The 13545-nt window shown below is 41.5% G+C and overlaps 1 protein-coding gene across 24 annotated transcripts in view; it reads right to left on the bottom strand.

Annotated features, from left to right (window-relative positions):
- NRXN1 (neurexin 1) overlaps positions 1-13545 on the bottom strand; it is a 1233750-nt gene that overhangs the window by 626938 nt on the left and 593267 nt on the right. For 17 of the 24 annotated variants that reach the window (XM_077811984.1, XM_077811986.1, XM_077812000.1 and 14 more), the window contains 2 exons: positions 11965-12168; positions 9710-9736 (listed from right to left, as the gene is read on the bottom strand). In XM_077811984.1, the coding sequence (XP_077668110.1) occupies positions 9710-9736; positions 11965-12168 (231 nt within the window). The remainder of the gene's footprint in view (positions 1-9709; positions 9737-11964; positions 12169-13545) is intronic. The other 7 variants (XM_077811997.1, XM_077812003.1, XM_077812005.1 and 4 more) reach the window with 1 other exon arrangement.

The raw sequence follows: 13545 nt of genomic DNA, 5'->3' as shown, positions 1-13545 counted from the left end.
AGCTAAACCAGTGCAAGAAGCACAATCAGAACCTGAAATACAACTTAGTGCACCAGTGGAGAGTGGTTCACAGTCAACGGAGACATCCCCATCACCTGCATCGCTTCAAGTGGGACCAAGCCTAGATCCACAATCTAATGAGGAACTGATGTCTCCAGCAACAAGGAAGCAGTTCCAGGCAGAGCAGGAAGCAGATGAAAGCCTCAAGAGAGCTAGGACAGTGGCATGGAACAACCACTGCCTCTCAGCTCTTCTAATATGTCCAGGTTTGTTGGAGAAGGAAGACTCTTATACAAGGAAATCCTTGCTGGTGAGCACAAGGAGGACTGGCATCCTCAGAGACAGTTGGTAGTTCCAACTAAGTATGGGGAAAAGCTCTTGAGCTTAGCCCACTATCACTCTAATGGCCATGCTGGGGTGAATAGGACCAAAGACCGTTCGGGAAAGTCATTCCACTGGGAGGAAATGGGCAAGGATGTTTCTACCTATGTCCGGTCTTGTGAGATGTACCAGATCGTGGGAAAGCCCCTCTCCAGCCACTCCCCCATAATTGAGGTTCCATTTCAGCATGTAGCTGTGGATATTCTGGGTCCTTTCCCTAAGAAGACACCCAGAGGAAAGCTGTACATACTGACCTTCATGGATTTTGCCACCCAATGGCCAGAAGCAGTAGCTCTAAGCAACACCAGGGCTAAAAGCATGAGCCAGGCACTGGCAGACATTTTTGCCAGAGTAGGTTGGCCCTCTGACATCCTTACGGATTCAGGAACTAACTTACTGGCAGGGACCAGGAAACATCTTTAGGAAGCTCATGGGGTGAACCACTTGGTTGCCACCCCTTACCACCATCAAACAAATGGCCTAGTGGAGAAGTTTAATGGAACTTTGGGGGCCTAGTATTGCAGCAGTTGCTCTTTGCCTACAGAGCTGTATCACATCCCAGTTTGGAGATTTCACCCTTTGAACTCGTTTATAGTCACGAAGTTAAGGGGCCATTACAGTTGGTGAAGCAGCAATGGGAGGGGGTTACATCTTCTCCAGAAACTAACATTTAGGACTTTTAACCACCCTCAAAGACTCTCTAGCCTTTACTCAAGAAAACTTACAGGATGTTCAACAATAGCAAAAGGCCTGGTATGATAAACATGTCAGAGAGCATTCCTTTAGACTTGGTGACCAAGTCATGGTCCTAAAAGCACTCCAGGCCAATAAGATGGAAGAGTCATGGGAGAGGCCATTTATGGTCCGAGAGCGCCTGGGAGCTGTTAATTACCTCATAACATTCCCAGACCCTACCCTAAAACCTAAGATATACCATATTAATTCTCTAAAGCCCTTTTATTCCCAAGAAATCAAGGTTCTCCAGTTTACAGCCCAGGAGAGAGATGACGCTGAGTGGGCTGAAGGAGTCTACTATGAAGGGAAAAGCAAGAGTGGCGTAAAGGAGGTGAGTCTTTCCATAACCCTTGGGCATAAGCAGTGACAGTAAATCCAGGAGCTGTGTACCAGTTTTGCACCAGTGTTTTCAGCCACCCCAGGATGGACGGAACGGGTGTACCACTCTATTGACAGAGGTGATGCTTGCCCAATTAGAGCCCAATCCTACTGGATGGCTCCTCAAGCCAAAACTGCAGTAGAAAGGGAGATTAAGGACATGTTACAGACGGGTGTAATCCGCCCCTCTGAGAGTGCATATGCCTCTCCAGTGATTCTGGCTCTCAAATTAGATAGGGAAATCTGCTTTTGCGTGGACTACTGCAAGCTATATGCTATAACTCACCCATGGAACTATCCAGTGCCACGCACAGATGAGATACTGGAGAAACTGGGACGTGCCCAAATCATCTCCACCTTAGACTTAACTAAGGGGCACTGGCAAGTGCAGCTACATGACCCAACCAAGGAAAGGTCAGCCTTCATAACCCTGGAGTTGGGCTCTCAAAGGGGTTCTGCACTTGAGTGGTGGCAGCATCTAACAATCCAAGGTCAGAGAAAAGCTGTAACCTTGGGAGTTTAATCCAAGCCTGGAGTTGCAAGCATTAATTTGTAGAGTGCTTGCGGGGAATTAGCCTTGACGCTTGCCATTAATTTCAGTGGGACAACTAAGGGAGCAAAACAGTGGCTCAGAGAGCTGAATGGAAATCTTTTATATGACAATGTACAAGACCTAGTTATGGGGCCATTGGACTGGTCCTGTTTGTCAGTATTTTACAAGCAAAATCTATTTTTATTATTCCCAGAAACAACACCTCTCTTTTTTGCTACATTGAGCAATGGTGTCTGATTCTTCCAACATTAAAATGTTAGTCACTGTCCAGCGTATAAAATTATTACTTATTATTTGTATTTTTACAGTAGTTATTAGAGGCTCCTTTTAGACCTGGGGTCCCAATATGCAGGGCAATGTACAAAACCAGAAAATGCACTGCCCAGCCCAGAGAGCTCACTCTCTAGGATTAAGACAAGACAAAACATACAGAAGAAATCAATAAAAGGGGTGGGAGGGTGAGATATCAGTAAAACAAACACACTGTGCATTAGAATCAGGAGTCTTGGTAGTCATGGCTCAACATCTGCCTAGTCACTCAGTTGGTAGTAATTTATAGGCATCACAGCAAGAGATAAGAGTTAAAGAGGGATTTAAACAAGGTTTTCCAGCCATTGTAGTGAGTGAAAATATGAAGTGAAATAACAGGTCTGTATTCATACTACAGTTATTCAAAAATGTATACATTTGGCATTTAGGTCTTATTTGGTGAAATCCTGCCTCTATTGGAGTCATTGGCAAACACCCCTTTGACTTCAATAGGACCATTATTTCACCCATTGATTCTGGAGGCTTTAAGCTGACTTCGCTGAACTTCAACTTCAACTGAAATTCAACTTCAGCGAAGTTGGCATATCTTAGGTTAACTTATCTGGCCATGAGGATGGCGGCGAGTCAACTGCTGCCACTCCCCTGTTGACTCCGCTTCCGCCTCTTGTGAGCTCGAGTTCCGGAGTCGATGGGGAGCGCGTTCAGGGATCAATTTATTGCAATAGATCGATCACTACCCGCTGATCCAGCGGATAGTGAAGACCTGCCCTTATAGAGCCTTTGTAAATTTTCTATCAGCTTAAAGCCTCCAGAAGTGTAGACCAGGGCTAAGGCATAGGGTAGAGGAGCCATGTGAAAAAACAATATACTTTCAGGATGGGCCAGGACCTGCCTTTATATTATCTAAGCAAAATGCCAAATGACTTCAACACATGTTTTGCCTAAGTAAGGATTGCAAGATTTTCCCCTACACTAGTTTACACAACACTTAAGTGTATTACATTTTTGAAATAGGAGGAGGCAACAGAAGTTTACTATGGCACATACATTTAGTATAAGAACGGAGAGCACTGCATCAGATACTGGATGTACTATATTGTACTTGGATTTGAGAGTCTTATGAAAATTTAGCAACCATCTCTTCCAAACTCACATGGAAATGAACTTAGTTGCCACACTGTAGTTTCCAAAGTTCCCCAACCTGTCAGAGAGTTGCTGGTATGCATCTTGAGGGTTGCCCTAGACTCCAGTTACAACTGCCCTCCACCAATTTCCATTATAAGCTTCAGAATTTTGGGATTTTTTTTACAAGGTGCCTAATACAAAGCAACCCTCTGCATCTGTTATTTTTTCAAACAATTCACTTTCTGGTTCTTTCTGAGTAAATACCCTTTTTTATGAGAACATTAAATACTAAAATCACAGTGGCACTCTGATTTGCAATATAAGCTTTTGCTTGGCCCCAGTGCTAGTCTCAGCTTTTACCTGAAAATACCAGCAGTTTCAAAGGATTATATAATTGACCCTCAAGCTAAAGGATCTGATTTAGGAAATTTACAGGTCTGAAAAGCACGCTCTAAACTGATTTTGGGTTGTATCAGACAACAGCATTTCAGCTATGATATTTTCTCCTCATGGTAAGAGGGTTTCCACTAGCCTGTGTTTGTTTAAAGATGATAATTTTCTAATCTAACAAAAAACAAAGAACATAGTTTGACATTTACATGTCATCCACTTGTTATTTGTAGGCAATGTAAGTTGAAAAGCCACATCTCAACACAGCAACTAGGTTTTCAGTTTCACACAAGAGACATGCAATGAAGAGTTTCCACAATATTCTTGACTAGCTATAGCTCACTGGCAACTTGTCACCTGATAAATCTTGAAATTTAAATAATCTGTGCCTCACAGCAAAGATTAAAATATTGCAAAATGTGCTGATCCCTTCTGCAGCCCAGCACATGCACAAAAAGCAGAGTCATGACGAACATGACGAAAAGAAAAAAATCTTAATATCAGCTCTGAGAGCCAATGGTAGCCCATGGAGAAATTATAATCTGATCTGCAGGGAGCAGAAGATAGATTTTAAACTTTGTGTGAGGAGAAGTGGAAAGGGGAGGGCAACAGTTTTTATTCACTGTTGCTATTCACCGTAGGAAACAAACTGCTTGCATTCATATTTTCTCTCTCTTTGGATCAAACACTGGGTTTTTTTAATAGCTATGTCTCCAAATTCAAAGCAGATAACAGATATTTGTACCTGAATTTGACTGTATTGCTAGCCAATTTATAACACATGGTGTCAAAGTCCAGAGAGTAGAATTAGAGGGTGGAGTCAATAAAGAACATAATCTGATTTGTAGGCAGCAGAACCTGAGGCAATCCAGTGTAATAATTCTTCAGGGATTCCTTGACCCAGAAAATGAAATTTGTTTTTATAAATATAAACATTTGGCTGTTGTATCAGGCTTTCAACAAAATAACCCCCACATTCCCCCCAAAAGAAAGCAAAGGATGTACTATAATATTACATTATGCAGTAAATTAAGTCACAGTTCAGGACTATGTTGTTTTGTTTAGATTTATTTGTTTTGGAATTACTAGTATGCGTTTCCTTCAAATGCAGTACTTTTTTTTAAGTAAGCAAATGAATACCAAGAACAATAAAGCACTATAATTGGAAACTCGAAATACGGGAACTGAACACTAAGCATTACCTGGTAATTGAAAAATTCCAGCAACTGCAGATAATTAACTTTGCCATACTTACCATGATGGGTATTGAAAGCTCAAAAAACCCACTAAATACACAAGGACCTCCTTTAGTAAAGGGAAGTTAGAACTAATCATGGCAATTGATTTCTTCTAAAGCCAGAAAGACAATAAACAAACTGCAAAGAAAAGTGACTATGCTATGAGGGGCTGATACTGAGGATTGTCATTTTAGAGAAGATACTAGTACAGTCATAGAATCATAAAAGATTAGGGTTGGAAGAGACGTCAGGAGGTCATCTAGTCCAACCCCCTGCTCAAAGCAGCACCAACACCAACTAAATCATCCTAGCCAGGACTTTGTCAAGCTGGGCCTTAAAAACCTCTAAGGATGGGCATTCCACCAGTAACCCATTACCATGCTTTACCACCCTACTAGTGATTGTTTTTCTTAAAATCCAACCTAGACCTGCCCCACTGCAACTTGAGACCTCAAATTCTGTCATCTGCCACCACAGAGAACAGCCTAGATCCATCCTCTTTGGAACCACCCTTCAGGTACTTGAAGGCTGCTATCAAATCCCCCCTCACTCTTCTCTTCTGCAGATTAAACAAGCCCTGTTCCCTCAGCCTCTCCTCATAAATCATGTGCCCCATCCCCCTAATCATTTTTGTTACCCTCCGCTGGACTCTCTCCAATTTGTCCACATCCCTTCCGTAGCGGGGGCCCCAAAGCTGGACGCAATACTCCAGATATGGCCTCACCAGTGCCGAATAGAGGGGAATAATCACTTCCCTCGATCTGCTGGCAATGCTCATACTAATGCAGCCCAGTATGCCATTAGCCTTCTTGGCAATAAGGGCACACTGTTGTCTCACATCCAGCTTCTCGTCCACTGTAATCCCCAGGTCCTTTTCTGCAGAACTGCCACTTAGCCAGTGGGTCCCCAGCCCGTAGAGTGCATGGGATTCTTCCATCCTAAGTGCAGAACTCTGCACTTGTCCTTGTTGAATCTCATCAGATTTCTTCTGGCCCAATCCTCCAATTTGTCTAGGTCACTCTGGACCTAATCCCTACCCTGCAGGGTCTCTACCTCTCCTCTCAGCTTAGAGTCATCCACGAATTTGATGAGGGTGCAGTCCATCTGATCATGCAGATCATCAATGAAGATGTTGAACAAAACCCGCCACAGGACCGACCGCTGGGCACTGTGCTTGATACTTGCTGCTAGCTAGACATCGAGCCATTGATCACCACCCGTTGAGCCTGACGATTTAGCCAGCTTTCTATCCACCTTACAGTCCATTCATCCAATCCATACTTCTTTAACTTGCTGGCAAGAATACTGTGGGGACACTGTATCAAAAGGTTTGCTAAAGTAACCATAGATCACATCCACCACCTTCCCCATATCCACAGAGCTAGTTATCTCATCAAAGAAGGATATCAGGTTGGTCAGGCATGACTTGCCCTAGGTGAATCCATGTTGACTATTCCTTATCACCTTACTTTCCCCCAAGTGCTTCAAAATGTACCTTCAGTGCCTGCTGCATGATTTTTTCTGAGGACTGATGTGAGGATGACCGGTCTGTAGTTCCCCGGGTTCTCCTTCTTCCCTTTCTTTAAAGATGGGCACTATATTTGCCTTTTTCCAATTGTCCAGGAGTTCCCCTGATTGCCACAGGTTTTCAAAGATAATGGCCAATGGCTCTGCAATCACATCAGCCAACTCCCTCAGCACCCTTGGATGCATTGCATCCAGCCCTATGGACTTGTGCATGTCCAACTTCTCTAAATAGTCCTTAACCTGTTCTTTCACCTCTGAGGGCTGCTCACCTCCTCCCTACACTGTGCCGCCCAGTTCAGCAGTCTGGGAGCTGACTTTGCCTGAGAAGACCAAGGCAAAACAAAGCATTGAGTACTTCAGCTTTCTCCACCTCATCTATCACTAGGTTGCCTACCCCATTCAGTAAGTGTCCCACACTTTCCCTGACCTTCTTCTTGATTCTAACTTACCTGAAGAAACCCTTCTTGTTACCCTTCATATCCCTTGCTAGCTGCAACTCCAATTGTGCTTTGGTCTTCCTGATTACATCCCTGCATACTTGAGCAATATTTTTATACTCCTCCCTAGTAATCCGTCCAAGTTTCCACTTCTTGTAAGCTTCCTTTTTGTGCTTAAGCTCACCAGAGATTTCACTGTTAAGCCAAGTGGGTCGCCAGACATATTGGCTAATCTTTCTGCACATTGGGATGGTTTATTCCTGCACCCTCAATAAGGCTTCTTTAAAATAGAGCTAGCTCTCCTGGACTCCTTTCCACCTCACATTAGCGTCCCAGGGGATCCTGCCCATCAGTTCCCTGAGGGAGTCAAAGTCTGCTTTTCTGAAGTCCAGGGTCCGTGTTCTGCTGCTCTCCTTTCTTCCTTTTGTCAGGATTCGGAACTCAACCATCTTATGGTCACTGCTGCCTAGGTTGCCACCCACTTCTACTTCCCCTACCAATTCTTCCTTGTTTGTAAGCAGCAAGTCAAGAGAAGCATGGCCCCTAGTTGGTTCCTCCAGCACTTGTACCAGGAAGTTGTCCCCAACACTCTCCAAAAACTTCCTGGATTGTCTGTGCACTGTTGCATTGCTCTCCCAGCAGATGTCAGGGTGATTGAAGTCCCCCATTAGAACCAGGGCCTGTTATCTGGAAACTTCTGTTAATTGTCCAAAGAAAACCTCATCCTCCTGGTCTGGCGGTTTACGGCAGACGTCCACCACAACACCATCCTTGTTGCTCTCACCTCTAAACTTAACCCAAAGACTCCCAACAGGCTTTTATCCAGTCTGAAGACAAGAAGGATTAATAATGGCATAATAATCACTGTATTGGGATCCTTGCCATTGAAGACTGCTCATTTGAAGCCCATAGGCACTCTAATTAGATTACCTGCTCTACTTTAGTAGGTTCTTTCTTGATCCAACACTGAGATGTCATTTATGTCCACAACTCATTTTACTTAATTTTTATGGGACCTGAGCTTGTCCAAAGTTGACACAAAGCAAAACAAATGATATATTATGGATTAATAATTCCAGATTTCTTCAAAGTTATTAAATCTCCTCTGGGAGGGATTTTGTGAAATTCTATAGGAAATCAAGGAAATCTATTGTTTCCTTCAGAGAAAAATTGTATTTGCCAACAGCAAATAAAGTCATTGCATTTGTGCCAAATAGCTACTTGTTCTAGATCTAAGACCTATATTCAAGAAAAAGACATGCCCAGTCCTTGGACAGGCAACAAGAAATGGCTTGTGGGAACTTCCATGACCACATATACATTTGGCAACAGACATATGAACGTACTTTCTCCTTGAACTCAAACCGTAGGAAATGCTATTCTTATGAAGAAGCCACTTTGTCCTACAAGCAGACACATTTGTTTTACATTAATTTAAAATGCAATTTTAAAATGTGTTAAGATTTTAAGTATGAATATATTTAAGAATATAATACTCACCTAAAGAACATTTTGCTTTATGATATGATTTCTGTTTACCTTCTTTACAAATGAAGCATTACTTCTGTTCTCATGCAGCTTGTTTAGTGCAGGATCTATCTGCATTGCATATTATTGCATATTATATAGCAGGAAATGTAACTTCCTATTTTTCTTCATGGACTAGAAAAATATTATGGGTAATTATTCTAATTAATTATGGAGACTTTAGTACTATTGGAGGCTATGTTTAAATAGTTTTTATTTGGCTTTTAATATTTGTGTAGGACCAATTCTGGACACCAAAACCAGTGAGAAAAAATAAAGCAAATCAAATCTACGGAACTTACTATAGATAATTGTGTTGACACCATTCTGGAGCTCCTCTGACTCAAAATAAAATCACAGTCCTTTATTCCCTTTCAGAATATATCCTCTTAATCCAAATAATATCAGAAAGGATAAAATTTAGTCCATTCATCTGGCAAATATTTCCCTCTGTTTCATTAACATGCATAGCAGATAAAAATTGTTCAATTTAAGGGTTCTTATATGATTAGAGTGTAAAAAATCATCATACAAATGTAGTTTTTGTCAGACACATTAATGTCCTTAACTTAATACTACCCATATCTTACATATCCATAAAACAAGGGTTTAGCAAAACTAATTGTGCAGGAAGCATCAAATAAGTATTGTTAATTGCTTGGAAGGATTATGGAACATGAATTGTTGTAGTAAGGACAATTATGTTCACAGAATCTCACCATAGATTAGGGGTGAAAGTCCAAGGAACAATGGGAAAAAGACTGTAGGACAAGTGGTGGAAAATCATGAATTCTTGTTCAATACCCCTTGGCTATTGTCAATAAAAGAACCCAGTTAGATCAATTCAGCAGGATAGTTATGTACTTTGAACTAGCTAAGGCTATAACAAACCTTGCACTATTTCCCCCTCTATTTAAAACCTTTAGTGTCCTTAATTTTTACTTAATTTTGAGGTTTAAGTAGAGGTGAAAGAGAAAATGTTCAATTTACAGTAGAGAATATATGATGACTTTGTACACCCATGTAATTAATATAGCATTTCAGTACTGAGTTATCAATGCTTGTAAACTGTACACAATCTTTTCATCTAGTTTGCATAATTTTATAATGGAGGAATAACATTTTAAAAATTTTGAATAGGCACTTACTGGAATTACAGTTAATCCTGATACAGTCTAGATGGGGAAGAATAGATGAAAAATGAAAATTTATCCTTCAAGGTAATAGCTGCAGACATCCAATAAAATCACAGTCCACCCTTCCGGGGACAGACACATGCAAATATGGCCACTCCAAATGATTAGTCTTTACATATTGCTGTAACCCAGACATAGTGCAATAAAACTTTATATGTAGAACGGCAGTATAGAGTCAAAAATGGCCAATTTCAAACAAAGCTACATGGTGACAAATCTAAGTGAAAAATCATGTTTAGCTGTCAAAAATGCTTGATTGAGGCAGGCCACAACTTTCTCCCCATCTGTGAAAGAACAGATAATTTTTCTCAGTGTAATTAAAAAGTGCTCCGTCACAATGGGGCATAGAGCAGGCCAAGCCACCATCATTCATCTTGGACCACAATTATATATTACACCTCAAAGGTGGACTTTTTTCTTACTATTAAACTAAGTAGTAAAATATAAAGCTCTTTTTATGTTTGTAAATAGTCTTTCACACTGTAGTATATATTTTAGTTTATATAAATGTATGCAATCAATTCACAGCAGAACAATTACTGTATTTAAAGTCTCATATTAATATCTAAGAACATTTTATTTGGAAAATCCAGGAGTTCAGGAATATCATCTCTTTTCAGCTTAGTTCTCGCCTAAGAATTTGCTATTGTTATTTGTGTGGAATAAATATTACAGCTAACACAGGTATTGATTTTTCGTTTACTTTCCTTTTATATCTATATAGATATCTACTGTATATGAAAACAGATTGGCTTGCTCTGGAGAATCATTTTCTTGGATTATGACCCCGGATTTTAAAAATATGCAACACTATGTACGTACAATAATTTATCTTCAGCACCTTTGAGGAGCATAATTAATATAAAACCTAGATTTTGTTGCCATATAGCTGAGTTTGTCATGTGTCGTCAACCGCATCAGAAAAGTGGTTGCAAACAGCCAGGGACCAGCACCTACACACCTCTTACTACAGAAAGCTTTCCTGAAGGAGGCCCCACATTGCCATTTTGTGATTCAAAACATTTTATCAGCTTGCAGTAACCCTAGGCTGTCACAAGAGGGAACTATAAGAGAACAGTCAAAGAGGACCACTTGGTTGTCTTAACTTTTAATTCCCTTCTCTTCCCTTCAACCTCTCCCCTCCTCTCACCCCTACCTGCCATAAATATCAGAATAGTAATTCAGTGACCTACTTTTCTACATAATGGATGTGAGCTCATCATCGTGTTATCTACACACTTTAATCTTATATCTACAAAATCACCATATAAACAGCTAATTCAAATAGTTATTCGTCAGTCTTGAAAGCAACAATGTAAAATAGTTCACTTCACGGAACCTAAATGAGTTTTTATTCACTGTGTTTGTTCTCTTTCATACTCTCTCTCTAAAAAAAAAAAATCCAACAAAAACATAACGCAAAATGAAAAGGGCATGTGGAGTTCGATACTTATTACAGAAAATAGTAACCTAACATTTTGTCAATTATATGCCAAACCAGGAAAGCGTTTTATTAATTTGTTTTCTGTAGAAGGGCTTGTGTTTTTTGTGTTCACATGGCTGTTTGCTGAGGGCCGCAGACTTCGGGCATTGAAGGGTTGTGTTATCTTTTGACACAAAAATACCACTACAGAATTGTTCATAAAAGAAAAGATGGATTTCACTACATATGTGACTGTTAAAAAGAGGAAACCAATACTGTCCATCAGTTGACATAATGTACAATATTTCATGTGTGAAAATTAGAAGTTTTTTGATTATGCATGTATATGTTATGTTAATTGTTGGAGCTAAAATTACACTGACCTACATATAATAGCTGGAACAGTTCTCTCTGTACATTCAACTTCTGTAGTTGCTAATTATGAAGAATCTGTGGGTAGAGACCAATTCTCAGAAATCAAGCAGGTTAAAATTATTTCACCTAGAAACGTCACTGATGAACTGGCCTTCTCTTTTTAGAACACACAATAGTACAAAATATATTATGATGGGTTATGTTAGACTGTGTAAAGAATAAAAAATGCAAAACCAAAAGAATAAAATCAGTAACTTTAAATAATGGACGCGTGTGTGTGTGTATGCATGTTACATATATATAATTTAATTTTAATGTCAAACAGGCTGTTCAATAAATGCTTGCAAGCAAAATAATAAGAATAAGAATGCTGAAGATGTTAATTTCTTGGGGGGGGAGGGTTTGTTACCTAGGTTGACCGTTAGTTTAACTCGTCCTGCATCCAGCTCTAAACGAAGTGTATCTGCAGATTCCCTAGAAGTAGTTGCCATTAAAATGCCATAAGCTCGCTGAGACCTGAACCGTAAGGACACATCTTCAGCCTCTGTATGCATCACAACAGGGAGCTGTATCTTCATAAACATACTCCCATCATAGCTTAAAACTGTTGCCTCTGGAAATGGACAAGAAAACTGCTAGTTACAAAATAAATAGTTATACTGTATTTATTGAAACTCTTCATAGAAAAGCCAACACATGTATATAGCCAAAAGATCCAAAATGAAAAATGATATAACAGTCATTGTTGTCATACATATGCAAAGTTGATTTGAAATCACAAATCTCAGGTTTTGGGGACAAGCAATGCAACTTTTAGACTTATTTTAATTAACTCAATTGCTATACTTTTTAAGGCCCAATGCGATAAATACATGTGCACGACTTTATGGACATGTGCATAAAATCACATATGCAAGAGCTTGCAAGATTGAGGCCTAATTGTGTAAACTTAGGTCAAAGCTATCTAGGTCAATATTATACTCCAATCTTGAAAACTCACCTCTGAATAACCTACTTTGATCATTACCGGAGGGCTTTTTCTGTTTAAGCCAATCAAGGTTCTTATTACCCATAATATGGTTATTACCAAATTACCAAAAAGAACCCTTAAGGCAGTGGTTTTCAAACTTTTTTCTGGTGACCCAGTTGAAGAAAATTGTCGATGAGGATGCTGGGGATGAGGGGTTTGGGGTGTGGGAGGGGCTCAGGCTTGGGCAGAGGGTTGGGGTGTGTGAGGGGGTGCAGGCTCTGGGGTGGGGCCGGGGATAAAGCGTTTGGGGTGCAGGAGGGGGCTCTGGGTTGGGGGGGTCGGGGCTAGGGTAGGGGGTTGGGGTGCAGGGAGAGGTCAGGGCTCTGGGCTGGGGATGCAGGCTCTGGGGTGGGGCCAAGGATGAGGGCTTTGGGGTACTGGATGGAGCTCTGGGTTTGGGGGGGCTCAGGGCTGGGGCAGGGGATTGGGGCACAGGATTGGGGTGCGGGCTTACCTCAGACAGCTCCCGGTCAGCAGCGCAGCAGGGATGCTAAGGCAGGCTTCCTGCCTCTTTTGCCACCGTGAACCGTGCTGCGCCTGGGAAGTGGCCAGCAGCAGGTCCAGCTCCTAGGCAGAGGCACACAAGCGGCTCCACGTGGCTCTCACCCGCAGGCACCATCCCCCCAGCTCCAATTAGCTGGTTCCCAGGCAATGGGAGTGCGGAGTCAGTACTTAGGGCAGGGGCAGCGTGCGGAGCTCCATGGTCCCCCCCGCCTAGGAGCCACCTGCTGCTGGCTGCTTCTGGGGCACAGCACGATGTCAGAACAGGTACGGACTAGCCTGCCTTAGACGGGCAGCACCGCCGATGGGACTTTTAACTGCCCTGTCGGCAGTGCTGACCAGAGTCACCGCAACCCAGTGCCTTACATTCAATGACCCAGAACTGGGTCACGACCCACAGTTTGAAAACCACTGCCTTAAGGTGAAATGTGTCATGATTCCTCTGGTCCCTTCTGACCT

This window comes from Eretmochelys imbricata, chromosome 3 (assembly GCF_965152235.1).
Source record: "Eretmochelys imbricata isolate rEreImb1 chromosome 3, rEreImb1.hap1, whole genome shotgun sequence".
Lineage (NCBI taxonomy): Eukaryota > Metazoa > Chordata > Testudines > Cheloniidae > Eretmochelys > Eretmochelys imbricata.
Note: the sequence above shows the minus strand (reverse complement) of the source record. Positions and strands in the feature narration are given on the sequence as shown.